The sequence below is a fragment of the Pyrgilauda ruficollis genome, unplaced genomic scaffold, assembly GCF_017590135.1.
Source record: "Pyrgilauda ruficollis isolate IOZ18807 unplaced genomic scaffold, ASM1759013v1 scaffold36, whole genome shotgun sequence".
Lineage (NCBI taxonomy): Eukaryota > Metazoa > Chordata > Aves > Passeriformes > Passeridae > Pyrgilauda > Pyrgilauda ruficollis.
The window spans coordinates 486,535-507,757 of record NW_024525045.1 but is presented as its reverse complement, the minus strand read 5'-3'; the positions used below and the strand labels follow the sequence as shown (position 1 = coordinate 507,757).

Genomic DNA, 21,223 nt, shown 5'->3' with positions numbered 1-21,223 from the left:
GTGGCTGCTGCTCAGCAAGTGCCTGGAAGTCTCCTGAGTGCTGCATCACAGCACAGACCCCTTCCCTGTGGCACTGCTGCCTCTGGGGCCTACGTGGCCCGCAGCCCCCGGGGGTAGTGTCACTTCTCATAATTTCCACTGCCTGCCCCTTGCCGCAGTGTCACCATTGATTATTTTTGGATGTCCTAGATCTGTCAGGCCAGGACTGGCTGCTCCCCCCGCTCCCACGGAGCAGCAGGGTCTCGTCACCTGGTGCTGTGGTGGGTGCTGCCCTCCTGTCTCCCCGGCCAGACCAGCTGCCCCATTCCCAGAGGGCTGGAAGCTGCTGGGGGTCACCCAGTGTTGGTGCCAGGGCTTCTTTCCCCCACAGTCTCTCCCTGCTCTGCCATAGCTCATTAGAGTTTAGCAGGAAGAAACAAGGACAAAATCTGCCTGCAGCCCTTTCCCCCAGTGTGTGCAGTTAACTGGGATCTGAGCCCAGAAAATTTATTTTCTTGTATCTCTTTTTGGTTTCCCTTTCCATCTCACCTGCTCGTTACTTTACAGCTTTCCATCCACTCTTTTGTAATTTATAGCAACCTGGAATCAAACCTTATTTTGTCTGATTAAAAGGTTTCCTGCTGCTCTTCCTCCAGCTCCAGAAAGTGTTTTCACACTCCTCCCCCAGCAGTAGCATATATTAAATACAAGGCAAACAGCATTTCCACCTCCATCCTGAAACCTATTGCGTGTTTAGCAATGTTGCTGCCTTTGAGTCCAGTTAAGAGCCAAGGTGTTGAGTACTGCTAAATATTAGTCCCTCAGACCTTGATGGATTACAAGGGGACACTTGGATGCACAGGAAAAATTAATTTCCTGGAACAAAACACATCCATCTCCTGCTGAGTCTTCCCCTTCTCTCTGGAGATGGCTGTAGGGTGTGGAGCAAGGCAATCAAAGTGATGCTGCTGTCAGTACCTGGGAACATTGCTGCTGCTCCAGACCCCTGAGCTCACCCAGGTACCTGCCCTGCGTGGGTGGTAGCAATGATTTGTCATCTATCTCTGGCAGACAGCCTAATTTTTTAATTAGCTGATAGGCTGATTAGCTGCTGTGCTGCAGCCACTGCTCTGCTCTGCTGGTGCCTAATCAGTGCTGCAGAAACTTGGTTAGCAGCCGGGCTGCTGGGGCACATGGCCCCCTGCACGCCCCTGGAGCTCTGTGTGCAGGGAGGGAGGCTGTTTGATGGGGAGGAGGCTGCTGGGCTGTCCCAGGGAGCGGAGGGGAGCCTTGGCTGCATGGCAGACGGGAGGACCTGTGTTGAAGCACGCAGCTGGAAGGTAAGCTGCACTGCACCGTGGCAAGCTGTGCTGGTGCAGGGCTGTGCAGCATCATCTTCTCGTGGGAGGGTGGGCTCTGGAGCAGCACCATGTCCTGGGAAGGAGGGCTGCAGCCCCCCCAGTTGCCAGCTCAGTGACAGTAAGCTCTGAGGAGCGTGTCATGCTTGCACACATGCACGTTTGCCCCTGCCTTGGCTGCTTCCTCTGGGTGAGGCTCTCTGGTGTGCCGAGGTCAGCTGGGCAGGCAGCAGTGATTAATGCTGGGCACAGAGGGGAGGCTGTGTGTGGAGAAAACAAGGCCTGGCTGGGGGAGCACACAGCCAGAGAGGAAGCTGCTCACAACCCTGCTGACAGCAGCAGGGAGAGCGGCCAGGGGCAGCTGCCAGTGCAGGGGGCGAGCCAAACCCAGGGAGCCTCCAATGAAGGGCAGGATGGAGAACCCAGCATGTTTGTGTAAATAAACTGTGTGCCTCCACACTGGGCTTGTTGAGGTGCTGGCACCCCTGCCTGGCACTGCAGCTGTTCTCGTGCCCTGCTGCAGCTGAGGCCTTTGGGGACAGCTGGCTGCTGCTGCTGGGCAGTACCTTCTGGGTTGCACAGGGACTTCTGGAGCCTGTCACCCACTCTGCATCCATGCTTGGCCATGGTACTGGCTGTGGGAGTGGAGTTTTTCTTGGCCACACATCATTCTGAGGCATGAGGGCGGAGGATTCTGGTTTCACAGCCAGCACAGGCAGCTTTGTGGATCCGTGTGTTGCTCCTGCAGGCACACTGCCCGCTGGAGCTGGCGGCTGCTGCAGGAGGTTTATGGCCCAAGGCAGCCATCTGAAAGTCACTGCTGGTCCTTCACAGCTCCTTCTTCCCTTGGGACCTTGTCCTGTCGTGATGGGGATGGCTAAAAAACCTGACTGAAAGAAACATTGCTCAGAGCAATTCAGAGAGGTGGGGAGGCAGCTGTCCAGGTGTGCCTAGCATTTGTAGACGAGCAGATCAGGGATCCCCAGCCCTTCTGACTCCAACTCAGAGAGCTTTGGTTGCTGGGCTCTCTTCCTTCTGGTGGTCCAAGTCGAGTGGCAAAATGAACAGCCACCCCCCCGGCCCTTCCCACAGCCCACTGCAGCCCTACAACACCCAGAGCTGCAGCCAGCAGGGGACACTCCTGTCACTTGGCTGCACTGTGTCACCCGTGCTGGCTGCAGCTGCTGCTGGCCCTGCAGAAGGTTCTCTGAGCTGCTGTGCCTTCAGCAGCTCCCTGTCCCAGCCCTGTCCAGGCCACCACCCCACCCTGCCTCCTGAAGGATGGAGTGGGGTCTTGCCTCCCTGTGTTGCAGACTGGCAGGTGCTGGCTCCATGGGAAAAGGCAAAGCGGTGTGCCTGGGTCACACAGCTGGGGTGGCAATCCCAGCAGTGCCCTTGTTGATCGTCTCTGGTCCCAAAAGTCACTGCTGTGATGCAGAGGAGGTGTGGGGAGGTCAAGGTGCTCCCACCTGATATGTGCCAAGTGCCAGATTAACAGTTGGGCTTGATGATCTTAAAGGTCTTTTCCAGTCTAAATAATTTCATGATTCTATGTTGGAGGAGTCTCTCCTCGCTGGCATGAAGCATCAGAATGCTTAAGTCTTTAAAAACAGGTTTGTTGAGACAGGTGGAGGTGCCAGTGCAGAGGATGGCAGGAGCAGAGCCAAATTACCACCAGTTTTGGTGACAGGTGTTTGCCACAGGAGTGTGTGTGAGATTTGGGCACAGTGCAGCCTGGTGGAGTGGTGTCCTGTCCTTTCCTGGTATGCCACTGTTGCTTGCAGCATCTCCTCTGCCAGACCAGCTGCAGGCAGGATTTTTTTACTCTGAGGGGGCTGAGCTTGTGCTAACATGAGCCTGTCAGTGGGCTGGAGAGTTACATCACTTCCAGTATTTTGATTCTTGCTTCTACTCTACATCTATTAAACCACTGCTCAATTATCAATGATACAGACTGCAATGTTTGCTGGACAGCTTCTGCCCTTTGTGCTGTGATGGCAGCTCTCCATTTCACTATTAAGTTCCTGGACACGGCTCTTCCCCTCTCCACTGCCAGTTGTGGCATGCTGCTTCCCTGGATCTGGTGTGGTTTGTATGGAAGTGGAGGGTTTGGAGCCAAGGCCAGCACTTAGACCCCAGCTCTGCTCCTGCTGTCTGGGCTCAGCTTTGCCAGAGGAGTGACCCTTACACAGAGAAAGTTGTTGGGATGAGCTTAAATTACTTTGGCTGCAGAACAGCCTGTGCTGATCTCAGCAGGCTCCTGCCTTTGCATCTCCTCTTCACCTGACCCTTCATCCATTGTCCTGTAGTTACAAACCCACTATTTACATTTCTTAGAGTCCATCCTCTCATCTCAGGTTAGGATAAAATAGTTCTATTCTAGGGCAGGTTCAAGGCTGCCCATGCCTAGGCTGCTCTGAGCAATGGGAGCAGGTCCTAAGGGCTGGAGGGGTAATAGCTGCTGATGGTTTGCTGCATGACATCCCCAGAGCTCTGGCTAGGTCCACCAAAGCAGCTCACCTCCTTCCTGTGCCTCCTGCTGCCATTCATGATCCTGCCTGACATTTCTGGGAAGAGCAATTTCATAGAGTCTTACAATGGTTTGGGTTGGAAGGGATCCCAAAGTTCATCTGTGTCCAGCCCCCCTGCCATGGACAGGTGTGTCACTTGGTAAATCAGATTGCTCATCTAGACCAAATTTGCTCCTAAGTGTCATTCCAGTGGTGGGGTGCCTGGCCCACTGCATACCTCCTCTATCCCTGCTGTGCCCTGGGGCAGTTTTTGGGGTCCATGCTTCCTGGGAAGGGCTGTTAGACTTGCTGCAGAAGCTGCCTGCTACCACAGGGGCTCCTGGGTGCCTTTCAGAGCATCCAGACAACCTGCTGTGCCCCTCAGTACACCAAAGGGGTGCTTGTCTGTGTGCTGTCTTAGCCCCACTGGGTCCTGGCAGAGAATGTGGGGCAGCAGGGCAAGGGACATGACCTCTGCCTGCCTCTGCCCCCTCACTGGATGAGGTTGTGGGATGAGGCATCTCTGAACCTGGCCATTTGCCTCTGGGCAGGGCTGGGGGGAGGTTTTGAGCCAAGCCTGGAGCACAGCCCTGCTGTAGCTGCTGATACAAGGCTGCAGTAAAATATTACGAGCTTTAAATGGGGCTAACCTGTGCTGTAAAGCTGTCACTGCTAATGGAGACCATCTCTGCTCCGAATGGCACAGCTCCCCTCTCCATGCCGTGGCTGGAAGAGCTGGAGCTGAACAGAGTGGAGGGTTCTACACAGTATGGCAAAGTTAGAAAACTCCCTGCTGAGCAGAACACTCAGCCTTTTCCCACATTTCCAGCTGCATCCCTCTGAGCAGCTTGTGCCTAAGAGAGCACGCGATTCCTCCACCCCCACATGGCAGCCAGGACAAAGCACTTGGTAGAACGGCGAAAGAGCATGATACATCATAAATATTAGTGCCTGGCCCCTTGCCAGTCCCAGGCAGAGAAATCATCTCAGCCATTAATCTGTGCATGCAAGCTGCATCTGGCAAAGTGATGCTTAATGTCACCCATGCTCACGTCTCAGTGTTGCAGTTCATGCTTGCTTTAACAAAAAAAATTTAAAATTTCAAAAAATCAAAGCAAAAAAGTATTTGGTGCTTTCTGCGTCTAATTTCTTGGTGAGTATTTCCTGGGGGAAGCACAGGGCACAGCATGGACCAGTGTGCTGGGGTGAGCCAGACATGGGAAGCCTCTAACAAAGGGCAGGATGGAGAACCCAGGGTGTTTGTGTAAATAAATTGCGTGTCTCCATGCTGGGCTCTCGTGGCACTGGCATCCCTGCCTGGCACTGCAGCTGTGCTCAGCTCAGCTCCCTGCTCAGCTGAGGCTTCTGGGGACAGCTGGCTGGGCTACAGGGACCCTCCAGAGCCTTTCACCCACTGAGGTGCTGGGGCAGGCAGGGTTGGGAATGGCGCTTCCTCCAAGCTCAGCTTTCATTCTCCACTCTGATTAATTGCAGTTGGTGTTCAGCTGTAATTTTAGAGAACAATCAGATGACGTGGCTCACAGTTGATTTAATTGAAACCTGATGAGGCTGCTGTGCACCAGGGTGAGTGGTGCTGGGATGCCCCTGGGAATCCCATTCCCTATTCCCAGTCTCTTCTAGGGCTCAGGCTCCCCACATTTCTCTGGAGCTGAGCTTGTGCTGTAAGTGCAAGGTCTTCTTGTCCTGGAGTTTTGTGACCAGTCTGGGTATTCTCAAGTGTGGTAATGTTTTGGATTTGGGGGTTTGCCCCACTGTAGTTTGAGCCATTGGGGAGGTTGGGTGCATGTGGGATACTTGTCTTGTTCCTCACTGCAGAAATACACTGCTCTGCTGATTCACATGCTTGAGTTGCACTGGCCATTTTTGAGGCAGTTCAGAAGGCTGGGGGAAATTGCTTTCCGGTCAAGACCTGCTTTAGCCTGTGGTGATTTACTGTGCCTGGGGTTTAAATCTTTGCAAACAGAGGATTATGGTGATGGTAAATACTAGGTAGGCCTGAGGATTGCTGTACTGACAGCTGAAGGGAGCATGGCCTTTCCCTTTAGCAGATAGAGCATGATGGATGTTAAAAAAACAAATTGAGATACAGCCCAAGTTGTAGCTTTGATACTGTTTCTCCTTGATTTATATTTCTGCTTGGGTGCTTTGCAGTGTAAGCAGTATATTTCTTGCTTAACCTCACAGGGCCTTTTTGCTCTTAAATGAGGACAATGTGGTAGGTATGACCAATTGCCAAGAGTCCCAGATTAGTGCAAGATATGCAAAAAATTCAGAGCTGCCGTACAGCCCAGTATCTGCTTGAAACACAAACACCAAGCAGTGAACACTTTTGAAAATGCAAAGCTGCACTCCTGTGCTGGGGGATAACTGCTGGTGCCTGGCTGCGCTCAGTGCTTCTGGGTCTCTAGTCCCATGGTGGCTTTGGGGGCTGAAAACAGAACCATTGCCTCCTGCTCTCAGCAGCCAGGAGTAGCCAGCAGCCAGCTTGTCCAGCACAACAGGGTGAGGGGATGAGGAGCCATGGTGGCACTGCCCCAGCAGCACCAGCCTGATGGGAAGCCCTGCCCGTAGGCACAGCAGAAGCGGGCAGCAGAAGGTGAGGGCAGGCAGGGCTTGTCCTCCTGCCTGCAGGTACTGGGCAGGAGGAAGGATGAAGGCTTGGTTTGCTAATTGCTCTGGAAGTGGTGGTGACAGGCAGGTCTAGCCTGCAGGGAGCTGTAAGGGCACCTGTGGATGATGAGTGGGACCAAAACACATTGACACAGCCTTACAATCCAATTACTGCTGAGTGCTAAGCAACCTGGCCAATTTCTTCTTGGCTTTTATAACACATATAAATAGAGGGGGCATTATGTAATGCCCTGGGGATGGCTCCACTCACAGACCCTGAGAAGGGCTGAGCTGGCCTGGCCAGAAGATGACCATGGCTTTGCTTGTGGCTGGGAGATCCCATCTAATGACTTGATCTCTTGTAGTGTTTGCACTTGCTGCATTGCACTTGGCCTGCTGCAATCCATGCAGCATCCCCACATCCACCTGGGACGAGCAGTCTTGTCAAGGCACATCTCCTGCATACTCTCCCAAGCAGCATCTCCATCTTTCAGTCTTTCTTGTGCTGCAGAGGAGACTGGGACAAATTTGGGCAGGGGCCTGACCCTGTTAAGTACCTCAGGCCCAGCCTTGAGAATGATGTCCTCCAGCCTTTCCTTGCTCTTGATGTCTCACTGCAAGTGGAAGATGCTTCCATGTGTTTACAGCCCCCCTTGCCTCTGAGAGGGTACCACCAGCAACAATAGTCTTCCAGGCTGCTGCAGATCACCAGCAGCTCTTTGGGAGAGGTACAGATTACAGGCAGAGGGCTGTAATCTCTTCCTCAGGGAAGCCCATGGCAAGCTGCTGGGAGCTAATGGGTTTGTGCAGGTGATACTGGAGGTGTCAAGTGGCGAACTGATGCTGTCTATGATGGGAATTGCTTTGGTGTGTTGGTCCAGGGATGGATGCTGTATGGGCTGGAGGTGGGAAACACTCAAGGAGTTGGTAGCTGAAAGTAAACATGGGATTTTGTGAGACTGGCACCACAGAAGCACTTCCAGAAAGGGAGAGAGGCTGGGTTGAAGCTAACTCTTGCTTTTGTCAGTTATATGGAAAACCAGTCTTTTGGAAGGAAGGAGGCAGTGGATGGAAGCAGGGGGTCACCAGAAATGATTTCTGAAGTAAACACACAGTGGTAAATGCTTCATGATGGTTGAAGTTTGTTTGCTTCATGCAGAGGTTGCAGCTGGATTATGTTTGCTCTGAGTTGCCCATGGAGCAGACTGCACCAAATCCTCTTTGGGTTCAGCTCCTCCAGTAGCTGGTGGTAATCAGGGGTTACACTTTTGTCTTATATTGCTGACTTTTCCTCTTTGTGCTTTCAGAAATAACACAGATCATCCAGGTAGACTTGGACCTGAAGTACAAGACCAACATCCGAGACCTGTTTGATGAGTTTGACAACTTCCCAGAGGGAGCAGTCATTGGGATTGCCAGGGAAATGCAACCAGTGTACAGGTACAACTCCCATGAGGAGCAGGGAGTGGGCAGCAGGTGGCTGGTGGCTTCTCTTCAACTCAGGTTGTTCTTTGGAAAAAAGCCTGGGGAGCAGTGGTCTCCCTGCTTTAATCCCTGCAGGGGAACTGAATCTGAAACTTGTACGTTGGTATGAGCAAACTGTACAATGTTACTGTGGTTTGTTTGCTTGTTCCCACACACCTTCACAAGACTTCCTGAGGCAAATTCTTGATCATCATTGCCAAAATCCATGCCTGGACTCTGGTACATCTAGAGGCATGTTTGCCCAGCCCTGCCTGCTGAGGTGCTGTAATTGTTTGTGTGTTGGCCCTCTGAAGTTTTGGGCGAGAGTATTGCAGAGAGTAGGGATTGAGTTTGGGCAACAATGAGATTCTGGGTCCCTGGAGTGCACTTTCAGCTTCCCCCAGGGAAGGCTGGCCTGGGCTTGCAAGCATGAAGGTGGTCTCATGGTCCCTTGCTCTTCAGACCCTTGGTCCACCAGCCACTGCCAACTGTGCTGGAAACCACTCACAAAGGGGTGGGCCAGTCCTTCCCACTCCTGGGAAATAATGCAAATCCCGCCACTGGTGGGATTCAGGAACGTGGATATTTCCAGGTGCTTATTCATCCTGGGGTTTTTAGCCATTATTCTAAGGATGGACCTCAGGTTTTCTTTTAATCCAGAGTAGATCAGATAGTTATCCCAGGATGCCTTAATGGATCTCAGCAGAGCTGAGTTTGAGCATCTGAGATGGCTTGGCTAGATTTGCTAATCCTAATGGAAAAGTTCTTGGAGAAAGATAAAAACGCCTAAGAGGTCTGTATGTTTTTTTCTTCCTTGGAAGCCTATTTCCCTACTGAGCCTCTTAAGGCATGACCAGTAGCACTCTTGGGCAAAGGCTGAGCTGCAAAGATCTGGATCAGCCTTTCTTGCTGCTTGTGCATCCAGATGGGAAGAGGGTAGAGACAGAGAGAAATTCATCAACAGGGGATTGATGGTAGTTAGTCACCACCAATTGCTTCCTGGAAGTCTAAACCATATGACAGAATGTGATTGCTTGGACTACAGAAGTCACCACTATTTCTGAGCTGGAAAAAAGACATCTCTCTGTCTGTGGCATAAGTGTTGCCTCTCTCCTGATTTGTACTTTTGGCAGGAAGAGCTCGGACTAGAGCAACATGGATGCTGAGATCTTGTCTCCATAGGGTGACACCATGCTTGGAGAGTAGAGGGCTCCTGTATCTGCTTTGGGTGTCCTGACAGGATTTTGGTGCCCAGAATGGTAAATCCAGCCCCAATTCATCATATGCAATTGTTAGAGCTTAAAGGGGGATGGAGGGAAGAGCCTCAGACAAGAGTGGCTGTGAGACTGAGGCCTCGCTCGGCTCAGTAGGGCAGATCCCTGTTATTAGTGGTGCTGGAACGGGGTAAATCAAGCACTCATTTGTCTGCAATTAGTGTAGGGTGGAATCACTTTGTTTTTGTCTCTGCAGGGTTTTGCATTATTTCAGTGCATAACTAGGGAGCGGGGATGGTGATCTGCTGCCTGGATGTGGTTTGTGGGACTGGGTGTGCCTGGAGGGGCCTGAATTAAGGTTTGGGGTGCTCTGCTGGAGAGCCTTTCAGCATGGCAGGGGACAAGGCAGGGGATCATGGGGCTGAGCACTGAATACCTGACCCAAGCCATAGCTGTGTTCTCCCCCTCCTGCCACCTGTGGTGGGGACAAACATGCCAAGCAATAATAGCCCTCACAGGCTGCATTTTTGGGCTGAACTTTCTGTTGTTGCAGTTTTGACATTCTGGGTCACTTTGGGCTATGTTGTGCTTTTCTTCTTGTGTTGTTTTGATCTTCATGTGAAAACAAATTCTTGATCCTTCTTGTCGCCAGATCACCCGTTGTGGGGCGAGCTGTGCAAACTCCAGCCTGCCCTCCTGCCAAGCCCTGCACCCTGTGGGGCTCGCACCTCACTGCTAAAAGGGTTTCCAGACACAAACATGAGCTGATAAAGCATGGATGTCTTTGTAAAAAAAAATTCTTTACTATTTTTATACTTTCAGAAAGATAAAAAACATGTTGTAGGTAAGAAATAACAGGTGTCAGCTCCAGCAACGTTGTTTGCCATGTGTGCAGGCTTGAAGCATCAGTTGGGAAAAGGGTTGTGGGGAGGGAGGAGGATTACAGGGCGGTTGTGGGGTCTCTGTGTTGCCACTCACATTTTCCTCACCATTTCACACAGCTCTCTGCAGCACTAGCGTTGCCCCAAAGCATCAGAGGACTTGGGGTGAATTAACAGAGCTGTCCTGAGCTTGCTCGTGGAGCTGTGGACTTGGTTCCGTGGGGCAGGGTAAGCCAGTGGCAAGCCAGAAAGGGTCTGGGTGCCATTTTTCCTGCTGTGTAACAATGGGAAAGATGGATGGAGATCAGTCCACATCTGTTTCCATCAGCTGCCTGTTGGCTGCCTTGCTGTGGGCTGCACTTTGTAGGCACAGGCTGGGGCTGCAGAAGGCTCAGGCTGCTGCACTGGGCCAACGAGCAGCGCTGGGCACAGACATTCACGGGAAATGGAGGAGTAAGAGAACAGCGAGTCGGAAACATCCCGGAGCCTGTCTGCATATCCTGAAGGTAGGGGAAACCTCCAGACAGCAAAACAGGATGGCACGGGAGTGTTTCCACTCACTTGACTCATGCTGAAACAATGCCCGGTCACTGTTTGTCTTGGACAAACACATTTCTCTGAGCAACAGGATCTCCCGGCCCTCCTGCTAGGCCAGTGCTGGGATTTAACTGTTGCACAGTCTGGTGTTGGTCTGTCCTTTGGGGCCACTCAGGGTGAATTGGAGTGGCCTGTGGAGAGCAGTAGCTCCTGCTGAAGCTGGACATGGATCACTCTGCAGTGTCTGGCAGGGAGTCCTGGATGCAGAGAAGGGAGGTGGCAGGAGCCCATATCATGTGCAGGAAGTGATCTGAGGTACGAGGCCACCGGCGTCAGGTTTCCGTCTCTCCAGCCACGGCAGGGAAAAGAGGCACCCTGTCCATGGGTCAGGCATGTGGTCCTTCCTGTGGCTTTTGGATCCAGTGTGGGACATGGGCTAAGGTCAACAGCTCTGTGGATAGGGTTGCAGGCAGAGCTTCATCCCACAAGAAGGTGCCACTGTGGTGGGGTTGTTGAGGACACTGGTACTGTGCAGTAGCCTCCTAGATGCTTCTGGGCTTTCTATGGCAGCACTGGATTTGTCCTGCCAGGCTGTTGTTTGAATATTGGCCTGCAGAAGAGCCTCTTCCCAGGCTGACTTACGCCTGCTCATGTGTCTGCCTGCAGGTTCATGCTGTGGCCAAGATCAGGAGCTCTGGCTTCAGTGGGAGTGATTTTGATGTAAAGATTAGACTCTGCGTCTGAAATTTGCATCATCCAAAAGGCTTTCCATGCAAGGAGGTGCTTCTTCAGAGCCATAACCTTAATTAAAAGTCCTGTTGTCCTCTGCAGTATTTCAGCTACTCAGTTGTGCTGGCCAATCCTGCTCACCAGGCTGCACAGAGTGAGTGATAATGCTCTGTATAAATATTTATGTTGCACTGAGCCTTCCGTACCAGATCTTGGTCAAATTGAGAAGTCCAGGCTCTCTGGTGCTCTTGAGCCCTGCTAAGAAACCTGCAGAGAAGCATTGCAGATGCAGCCTGCTTGAGAGCAACCAGATGGGCAGGCAGGGCACTGTCCTTGGGGGTGTGTGGGTACATGCCCAACCCTGTAGAGCAGCTCAGCCCTGCTCCCAGCAGTGTAGCTGTGCCATGGCTGGCATGGCCTGCTGCCCCTCAGCCTGCTGGCCAGGTGTGCAGCCCAGACTTACCTTTTCCACCCTGCCAGCCTGGCTTGGCTCAGCACCTGTTCCCAGACACATGAACTCAGTGCTGCCAGGTGCCAAAGGGATAGGATTCCTCATTTCAAAGTAGCCCTGTGGTTGAGAGGAACAGAGTGGGTAAATACTGTGGCACTCCCCAAAATGTCCTGAAAGCTTTCAGATTACTAAGGGCTTAAACCCTGTGCTTGCTGTGTTTCCTGGTTCTAGATCCGTCTGGTCACACTGGTGGCATGTGAGAGGAAGCAGAGCAGTGGTATTGATTGCAGAGCTGCTCTCAGCAGCCTCGGCCTGACCCCGTCCATGTGCCATGCTGTGCTCCCTGCTCCCATTCCCACAGCCATCCCAGCCTCTTCTCGGCCCAAGCAGTGCTGCTGCTGGCACTACCAGTGGCAGTGGGCTCTGGGTGTGCCAGCGCTGCCTGGGGCCCTCAGAACTGCCCCCAGCATGCTCCCCTTGGAGGTCTCCTTGGGAAGGAATGGTCTGCTGGCAACAGGGAGGACTTAACCCACAGGTCCTCAGATGGGTGCTTTTACCCCTTCCAGGTAGGAGGAAGATACCTGCTGTGAAGATGGGCCTCAGGAGAAGTCCCAGAGCTTCACAGGTCCAGGAATGCACACAACTGGGGCTGGAAGGGTGGCTGCTGCTTCCACTTCTGCTATTTGGTGAGAGCTTTACTGCTGTGCCCCGTGTCAAGAAGCTAATTAAAGCTTGAGACATCTTGGGAATCCACAGTGTTGGAAATGATAAGTTTGTCCAGTAGGAAAGGATATCTACATCAAAGGGGCAGCTACAGACTACAAAGGGCCGACACTTGTGTCCCTCTGTGGCTGCAAGGCCATTCGCCTTTGCCTCTGCCTAAAACCTGGGAAGAACTCAAACAGGACATTATTTTGTAGAAAGGAAAGGCTTTGTTTCTGCTTGTGATCATGTGGGAGCTGCTGTAAGTGTGCTGTGTGCTCAGTGACATGCGTTTTGTTTGTTTGAGAGCTGCTGAAATAACCCAGAGAAGCCCATTAGTGGGTGGAAGCAGGACTGTGCAGCTCCGGACGCGGGGCTGCGGCGCTTGCCGTGCTGGGTGTTTGTGGGAGCTCAGCGGCACCGGCGCTAAGTCACTTTGTCAGATGTTTGGAAGAGGAAAGGAGTTATCCTGGACTGTGAGCAGGCTAAATCCATAGCCAGGCCAGGCTGTCAGGACTCTGGGCTGAGACGGTACATTCTGTACCTTCTCCTGGGATCTAAAAAAAACCCCAAAGTACGGCTGACAGCTGCAGGCAAGGAGCAGCTGGATTTTCCCTGGCTGAGGAAGCAGTGGTGGTTGTAAGATGTAACACTGCAGGTGGGCTGCTGCCTGTGATGGAGATTTCCAGAACTGGAGATAACCATCTCCAGCAGGCAGGTTCTCCTGTCTGAGTTTTCCTGGTTTTGTGGAATATTCATGCAGGCAGGTGGCCCTGACTTGGAGACTTTACTCTTTTCCAAGGGCTTTTGCCCTGAGGAAGCAGGCAGCTAGCTTCCACAAAAGATTCTGTTCCCCAGGCCCCTCAGAAATAAAGGCAGGAGAATTTGTGGCTGCCATTTGTGCCATTGTGATGCCAATGCTGCCTGCCCACAGTCCTGCAAGCCCCAAACCCTGTGCACTTTGGATTTTAAGCCATTTCGAGACTTTGACTTGATTTGTAGCAAGTGCTGCTGTTTGATGCATGGGGAAAACGGTTCTAGGAATTGGTTTGGCAGTAGCTGCCAAGAAGCAAGGAACTGGAAGCAGAATTAATTTCAAAAATTCAGCTTTACCTCTGATTTAAAAAATTAGCCAACAAGGTAAAGGGTTGTGTTGTTTACACCTGTGAATATCATTAATATATGGGACCTGTCCAATTTATTCCCCACTAAGATGCAAATTTGAAATGTCATTTAAAAACAATTAATAAATTGGACAAGATCTGACAACCACAACTGTGCATTGATTAGCACAGATAGTAATAATATTAAGCAGCAGATGAGCTTCTGTGAAGGGACAGCATCTCCCCTGTTCTCGAGAGTTCCATTGGCAGGCAAGGGTGTCCCAGAGCAGGGAGCCTGTGCTTCCAAGGCATGCAGGGGAACACTGCCAGAGCAGAATTTATTCACTGTTGTTAACAGAAATCTGCCATTTTAGCAGTAATTAGGCCCACAGTGTTCTAGAGTGTCCCTGTGGATGGGTTGCCCCCCTTCCTGTACTGGTGCCGCTAGAGGATGGTCTCACACACAGGTCATTGCTCTGCGCTGCCGCCAGTGCCGTTTGCTCTGTAGGTGGAAGGAAACTGCTGTGACCCAGACAGGGATTTATGCTCCCACCTCTATTTGGAGGATGATTTTAGCACTGGGATGTACAAATTTGATGGTGAGCAAGGCCACCCTTGAAAATCTGTCCCAAAGAAAGGTTTTGCTCTCAAGCTGTGTTCACAAGTTGTCATTTGTCATCTATTTAAGAGTTCCCATTTTTGGACTAAGTCCACGCAGAAATGTCATCAGTGAGAATCAATTTGCTGCTCTAAATACAGGCCTTTTAAAAGTCTGGCATGTTGGCTGGGCTCTGGTAGAGACCAGCACTGTACCGACATAATTTGTGCATTACACAAGAAGTTTATTAAGGAATTACTGATGTCCTCATTGGAGAGCTCAGTCTGTTGCTTCATCAGTATTTTCCATGGGGTGGCTGGAGGTCTTGCCTTAGCTGGACCTTTACCCTGAACACATCAGAGAAGGTTAAGGTGGTCCTGATGTGCACACCAACCTGCCCTTTGTTCCGGGATGGATATTGGCATTGTTTTGCCCCAAGGTGACATTTTCCCCTGCAGGGCAAGGGGTATTGCTGTGTTGGTGATGCCACTGCATATCTCTGGGTACATAGTGCTCCTGAGAAGCGTGGAGCTGGGATTTCCTGGATTGCACAAGCTGTTCAGCCTCAGCTCAGGTGCTGTGGTGTGGGCTGGTACTGAACCTGCTGCCCTGGCTCCTTAAGGGGTTTAGCAATTGCACATGGAAAATAAGCAATTAGCAACAAGGGCTGCTTTGTTGTGAAGGCGCTGAGCTCGCCAGGCCGAGGGCAGGAGGAGGGAGCTGGGTTGGATGCTGCCCCGGCTGTAGCCCCGGGTGGTTGCCTCCCTTTGTGTGGCAGAAACTTGGAAGGGCCCCCCTTCATTGCAGCAATGTCTTCTGGAGGTGGGAGGAGAGGGAGGAAGGGGAGCTGGCCGCTGCCTGCCACAGTGAGGATTAGCCAAGAGGAGAAGGGTGAAGGGAATTTTCTCAGCTGTGCTCTTACTTTGTGCAAAGGATGAAGGGGGAAAGCCACCATCACCCCCTGAATGGACCATGCTGTCCTTCCCATCACTCTCTCCTCCCCACTGCCCACATCCTCCCCTCCAGGCAGGAGAGAAGCTGCTATCAGGGCCTCCCCTTTGCTCTCTCCCATTTCAAGCACATCCCCTGTCCCCATCAGGACACTGCATACTTCACACTGGGGCTCCCACCCCATCTGCCCCTTTGAGCAGATCTCTGGGGCCCCGCAGGTCCTAGGCACCACCAGGTGGGCAGCTCAGCCAGGGATTGCTTGGTGGGACCACAGCCAGGTGCCGTGTCCTCCTGCCACCCCAGGGATGTCCTGGCAGCACACGGAGCAGGGAGCAAGGTGCACTTGTGCCTCACTGCTCATTGCACAGGAGCAGTAGTGTTTGCCAGCTGGGCAAGTGCCTGCAGCTGGGGATAACGCCGGCAGCCGTGCGTGTTCTGGCTCAGGAACTGAATGACATATTTGGAGGTATGAGAGCATGTGCTTGTTTTACTTGGTGTTTGGGCTGGCAGGGCTGCTGTCAGAGTGGCTCAGAAAGGGATGGCTGGCAGTCCATGCTTCCCTTCTGCTCCCTGAGCCTCATGCCCGGCTCAAGGATGGGGCTCAAGGTCCCCCAGCCCCTGCCGCTGCCCCTCAGGCAGACGCTTGCTGACAAAAGGCATCCTCAAAGCTGCTGCTGCCCATCCTGCTCTCCCAGACAGCTGCCCAAACTCTGGCAGGGCTTGGCAAGAGGTAGGAGCAAATCAGTGAGCTCTACAAGGAGCTGACTGTTTCTGAGATGCTTATTACATCCAGACTCTTGCAGATATTTTTGTGGCTTTATTCCTTGACTGTTGGCTTTGTTTCCCCTTTGGTGAGGGAGCCTTCCTCCCTTGGTTCCATGCTGCATAGGCTCATGCAGTGCACACTTGCAGCCTCCTCCTTCCAGGAGCGTCCTCCAACCATAGGCACCCTGGGTCTGGCCTGTCATCTCACTTCACTTCATGTATTTTTGACCTGGTTTGTTGATTCTCCAGATGCCTGTGCGGGGAGGCATTCCTGGAGATAGGGATGCATGGGGAAGGTCCACATCCTCAGCAGCAAGCCCAGTGGCAGCTGCACAGCTGATGTGGCAGGGTTGCAGCCTCTTGAACATCAGATGGGTGTAGGTATACAAGCCCAGTCTGCTGCTTGTGGGGCAAGTCTTTGAGCTTGCTGCTGGTCTCCCAGCTGGCAATAACCCCTGCAACTTTCCTTTCCTGCCAGCTTGGGCACCCAGCTGCTTTACCAGCGGTTTCCAGCTTATCCCATGAGATTGTCCCATAACCCAGAGCTGAAGTAAATGAGTGGAAGTTCACAGATTTGAATAAAGTCTTTCCCCCGCTTGTTTGCCCCTTGCTGTGACAGGCCCTACAGAGTACAGCTGGTATTGGAGTGGTCCCTCCTGGCCTGGCAACTGTCCCCAGTGAGGTGTTTGGAAGGGTGTGATGGCAATTTGTGAGCTGGGGCTCGTGACCACTGGACTGCAAGGCAGGGGAGGCGCGGCCGCAGCGCCCTGTGCTGGGCCAGCAAGGGAAGTCCTGCTGGAAGCAACGTTTTTATCTGGGCTGCCTGGGCCTGGTGTTTGAATGCTTGGAAATGCTCTTCTCCAGATGTTTCCTAGCACACGCCGGCTCTGTTTATAAACAGCTCCTCAAAGCAAAGCCTGTTGGGGCTGCAGGCAGGCGCTCGCACAGGCCCCGCACGGCTCCCCTGCACCATGGCACGGGCTCTGGGGCCACAGGTCACCTCTGTCCCCTCCCATCTAGATGGGTTAGAGCAGTTAACAAAAGCCCCAAATGCCTCCTCTTCCTTTCTCCTCCCTTTCTCCTGGCTAACAGCTTCCTGCCCCGATGCATCCTGGTGGTGCTGCCTTCCTGCCCAGGCTTTTGCTGCTGGGGGTGCAGAGAGGAGGGCACACTGCCCTGCCTGAGCTGCCTGTTTCCAGGGAGATCCCAGCCACTCCAGGGGCTTGGGTCTGGGAGACATTTCCATTGCATCCAGCTGGGGTTCAGTTCCTTGATGATTACCTCAAGGGCACATCCTGACAGCACGCTCATCCAGCCCCTGGAGTTTTACCCGTATGTTTTGCCGAAATTTGAGGTGGGTGCAAAGGGGCGATGTTAGGCAGGACAGAGTGGAGTGGATGCAGGCTGTGTCAGCTGTTTGGCTGGTGGTTGAGCTTTGCCAGCACCATCTCCTCTGAGGAGAACAATGCTCTCATACTCGTCACTCCTTCCACTTCTAACTGGGTGGAGGTGCTGTTCTCTGTCCTGGCCCCTACACGACAGAACCAAAACCCGCTTGAAAGACAAAAGCCAAGAAAAATCCTGTCTAAACAGCTGCTGCCAGTGGCCCTGCCAGGATACCTTTCCCTTGGTAAAGGCAGGGCTGTTGTGCTCAGCTGTGAGCAGGTTCCCAAACCATCAGCACTGCGAAGCCACCGGCAGCTCATCACATCCTGGATCTCACCTCAGCATCGCTCCCTGCGGATGGCCCTGCCCTCCCTGCCAGCCCCACACCCTGCACACGGCCGGGGGAGGACAGCCCTGTCACAGCCAGTGCTGGGAGGAAGGGCTGAACAATTGCTGCTTGTCAGTCTGTCTCCTCTTCCTGTAGAAAAGGGCATGTTATCAGCCATCCACAAGTCATCTGGGGAACAGCATTACTGAAAAACTGAGTCATGTGATACAGATTTGCTTTAGCCTCACCATGGTCTGGCAATGCCAAGGGCCTGGGTGCATGCAATTTTTTTATCCTGGCTGCTTGCAGTGGCTGTAATCTTGTCCCTTAGCTTGGGCAGCATGTGTTTGGTGGTAAGAATGTGAAAGGAATCAGCTTCACTGCTGTGGAGCTGGAAATGTGCTCCCTTCTGTGGCACTGCTTACCCTCTCCCTCCTGTCAGCTTCCAGCATAACATTCTGGGCAGGGCAATGGCTTTCTTGGCACTGCCAGGGAGAAGCAGAGAGCAGAGGATGCAGAGGTGGGCTTGAGCCACTCCCTGGATCTGAGTACTTCCAGCGGCTGATTGGTACATGGCTGGGGCTTGTCTTTAGAGGGGAGCAGGTGAGCTTCCCTCTAATGCTGCATGGAGAATGTTTTGTCTCCCTTTTCTAAGGAGCAACCCATCCATGAGTTGTCTTTGCCTGTCCTCAAGACCCAGCTGCTCTTTGCAGAGGCAGAGCCCTTTATCCTTTCCCCACTGTTTAGATCCAATGAGCACTGCTCCCCATGAGCTCTGATGAGGCAGCCCATCCTCCACTCCCCTTCCCTAGGAAGCATGGACACGACTGCTTCAAGGCTGAGCCCTCCTTCCATGGAAAACTGGCACTGAGAAAAACCCTGTCCATTCTGAATCAGGTGGAAGGGAGTGGTGTAAAGACCCTTAATGAAATGAGAAATATCCGTGCTTTAATGGAAAGTTTTAAGGAAGTGATGCTGCATGATTCTTGTGGCTCTCCAGATCAGGAAATACAAAAGATATTCACAGTTGACATCATTAACAGATCCACATTTCTGCTGGGAAAAAAAATAGAAAAACAAAATAGATCCCATTTCTGCTGCAGTAATTCTGCTGGTGTCTGTGTAATCCTGGCTGTCACCTTGGCCAGTTTCGCTGTGCTGGGGACCCAGAGCACAGGCCAGGAGGATGGATTTGATAATCTCATCCCTGTACAAGCTGTAGAAGTCCCTGAGCAAGAGCCTGTGGGAGCTCAACATGGCTTCTTAGAAGAAAAATTTAAATTTAAATGCTTGCAGTGGAGAGAATTGCCTCTGGAGCTGACCCAGGGGCAAATGTCCCTGCATCTTCTTACATCTGAGGGAGCCCAGCTTCAGCTTCCATGGGATCACTTTAAACATTTGGGTGCTAAATCTACCAAGTTCTCGTTGCCTTGAGCTGCATGGAGACTTGGGTGATGTCTGACAGGTTTGAAGAGGAACCAGTGGCAGGCTCTCCTTATTCTTTCTAACAGTGTTTCTCCTTTACATCTTCACAACAAGATGTAAAAAAACCCTTCTGTGACTTTACATTAAGTGTGAGGGCTGGAAGGAGAGAGCAGTGCTGGCAGCCCTGGGCTGTGAGATGGTGGTGGAGGTCATGGGTCTCTCCTGCCCTCCTCTGACACAACAGGCTCAGACTGCTCTCAGGTGCTCAGCTTTGCAGCAGAGGATGCTGTTTGAGGGAAGAAAACTTTCAGACTGAATGGGAGCAATTTTGAAGGGCAGATCCAGCTACTTGGGGAATAGCATGGGATTAATTCAATTCCTGCAAGTAGCCATGTATGTATGGTGAGGTACATTCTCTGACACAGGACTAAGGAAGGAGCCAAAGAAATTTCTGGGCTGCTTGCTTAGGTAATTGAAATTAGGACACTTCTGGTGGTTCACCCAAGGCGCTGGGGATGTGGTTTTGTCTCTCTGCACAACCGTGTGAGCAGTCACACGATCCTGTGTCCACTTGACTCACCAGAATGATGCTGGTAGAAACAAAAGAGGCTTTGGAAGATGGTAAGCAGCATGGTTTGAAGTCTGGGCAATATCCTGTGCAGGGGGGTGGAGAGAAAGGCAGCCTGTGAAGCACTGGTTGTTCTGAGAGGCTGGGTGCCTCCAGACAGAAGACAAGCATGGTGAGATCCCTTGGGTGGGTGGTAGATCCTGTGCTGTGATCCAGACCTGCCCAGACTTGTGGTGGCTGCTTTTCAGGCTGCCCTCCCTGACATCCCTGTGCCTGTTCTTCCTCTCTTTCCAGGCACACTTTCTGGCAGTATCGCCGTGAGAACCCCCAAACCAAAGTGGGGGAGCCCCCTCCTGATGGGCTGCCAGGCTTCAACAGTGGTGTCCTGCTCCTGAACCTGGAAGCCATGAGGCAATCCAAGCTCTACAACCAGCTGCTGGAGCCCACCATGGTGCAGAAGCTGACGGAGAAGTACCACTTCAAGGGCCACCTTGGGGACCAGGATTTCTTCACTATGGTGGGGATGGAGCATCCAGAGCTTTTCCATGTGCTTGACTGTACATGGAACCGGCAGCTCTGCACGTGGTGGAGGGACCATGGGTACAGCGATGTGTTTGACCAGTACTTCCAGTGTGAGGGGGAGGTCAGAATTTACCATGGGAACTGCAACACCCCGATCCCTGAAGACTGAGGCACTGCCCTCAGGGGCAGCTCTGACTGCAGCAAGGCCTGCAGAGCCATAGTGGCTGCACTAACAGTCCCTCAGGAAGGGTGACCAGCTCTGATCCAGCATAATCCAAGGGAATCTAGGGATCCCAAGAGCATTCAGTATCCTACTGCCTGTAGCCTCACCCTCCAAGAGGAAGGGCAGTTCAGCTGTTGGAACAGGACCTCCACAGCCACTGTCCAGGGCTCAGCTCCTGGCTCTGCTTAGCCAAGTCCATGGTGCCCATCTGTGCCTCAGCTGCTGGGGCATGGGAACAGCCTAGGGGCCATCAGAGACTGCTGCTTTTGCATGAGGCAGGTCCTTGCCTTGTCTGATGGTCGGCAGGAGGCCCCAGGGGGCAGTTGGGTTTCATTTGTCATTCCTTGGTGGCCCGTTTCTGCACCTCATGCAGAGAATTGGTCTGGTCCCTCCGGAGAGCAGACACTGTTCTCAGGTCATCTTCCTTTTGAAGCATTCCAGAAAGGTGAGAGGGCTTTAAAGACTGAAAAGCTGCTTTAAATTGGGTTACTTACAAACAAAAATTGAGTGCTAGATAAGCTTCAAAGCCTTCTGTTGATTCCTCTGAGCAATAAAAGCTTTACTGCCCTATGTTGTCCTACTAGTGTTCAGTGAGTGTGTAGCAATAGGTTCATTTTTCTAGCTTTGCCTTTAACCTTTCATACAAGAATAAAGCTGCAGATATCAGACACGCTCGGCTGTTTTTCTGTGGCACAACTGAAGTCCTGTGCAATAGGAGGTTTCCTGCACTTATCATGTTTAAAAAGTAGCTGATGTATATCTGCTGGGCAGTTGAGTGTGGTGCCCCACATAGCTTATCCCACATCTGTTCCATGTGAGTGATGCAAATAAACAAGCTGGATTTTTAAAGATCATCACCACCGTAGCCACGGTTGGTTTGGAGGGAACTGGGAGCTGC

General features: G+C 52.3%; 1 protein-coding gene across 1 annotated transcript in view; it reads left to right on the top strand.

The window, feature by feature from the left end:
• XXYLT1 (xyloside xylosyltransferase 1) overlaps nucleotides 1-20,993 on the top strand; it is a 29,894-nt gene extending 8,901 nt beyond the window's left edge. The window contains exons 3-4 of the mRNA XM_041475702.1: nucleotides 7,786-7,918; nucleotides 19,875-20,993. Coding sequence (XP_041331636.1) covers nucleotides 7,786-7,918; nucleotides 19,875-20,271 — 530 coding nt within the window. The 3' untranslated portion in view covers nucleotides 20,272-20,993. The remainder of the gene's footprint in view (nucleotides 1-7,785; nucleotides 7,919-19,874) is intronic.
• The last annotated feature ends 230 nt before the right edge of the window (nucleotides 20,994-21,223 follow it).